The following is a 757-nucleotide window of genomic DNA, read 5'->3' on the forward strand; positions in this document are numbered from 1 at the left end:
CCACCTGCAGGTCGGACACCGCGTAGAAGTACGAATCGCGCGCCAGCTCCGAGTCGTCCTCGTTCTCGTCGCCGAACGTGTGCAGACGACTAAAGGCTACGCGGATGTCGGTGGCCGTGACCCAGTCCTGCAGCACTGGAGAGTTGTCGAAGTCGTGCGCCGAGGGCCGCCCGTCCAGCGTGCTGAAGGCAATGAGGCCGCCCGAGAGCGGGCGCATGTCGGTGTGCGAATCCGTGCACACGGCCTCCTGCTCGTTCTGCTTGGTGATGGGCGCGCGGTGCGGCCGGTTGTACATCTTGCGGCACTGCGTGGAGTAGAACTGGAAGGGCACCCACGTGCGCCCGTAGTCCATGGACTTGTAGATGGCCATGGACTCGGGCCGCGGCGAGCAGAACTGCAGGCTCACGTAGGTCACCTCGAACTTCTTGCCCAGCGACAGCGTGAGCGTGACGTTGTGCGGGAACTGCAGGTAGTTCTCGGACTGCCAGCACGTCAGGTTGTGCGGGTTGTTGAGGTCGGTGAGGAAGGCGGGCGGGTGCGCCTTCTTGGGGTCGGACGCGTTGCAGAGGTGGCACGAGCGCAGCCGCTCCTCGCCGCGCTCGCTCACCACGCAGTAGCGCGCCGGGGGCCGGCCGCAGGTGCTGGACACGCGCACGTCCTTGCCGAAGGCCGCATTGACAAAGTCCGGGATGCAGCGGCGCGGGTGGCCGTTCTCGTCCGAACAGGGGTCGGGCTGAGCCGCCTGGCCTGCGAACAT

General features: G+C 66.6%; 1 protein-coding gene across 1 annotated transcript in view; it reads right to left on the reverse strand.

The window, feature by feature from the left end:
* NTN1 (netrin 1) overlaps nucleotides 1-757 on the reverse strand; it is a 183,689-nt gene extending 182,932 nt beyond the window's left edge. The window contains exon 1 of the mRNA XM_008565473.1: nucleotides 5-757. Within this exon, the coding sequence (XP_008563695.1) occupies nucleotides 5-757 (753 nt within the window). The remainder of the gene's footprint in view (nucleotides 1-4) is intronic.

This window comes from Galeopterus variegatus, unplaced genomic scaffold (assembly GCF_000696425.1).
Source record: "Galeopterus variegatus unplaced genomic scaffold, G_variegatus-3.0.2 Scaffold199, whole genome shotgun sequence".
Classification (NCBI taxonomy): domain Eukaryota; kingdom Metazoa; phylum Chordata; class Mammalia; order Dermoptera; family Cynocephalidae; genus Galeopterus; species Galeopterus variegatus.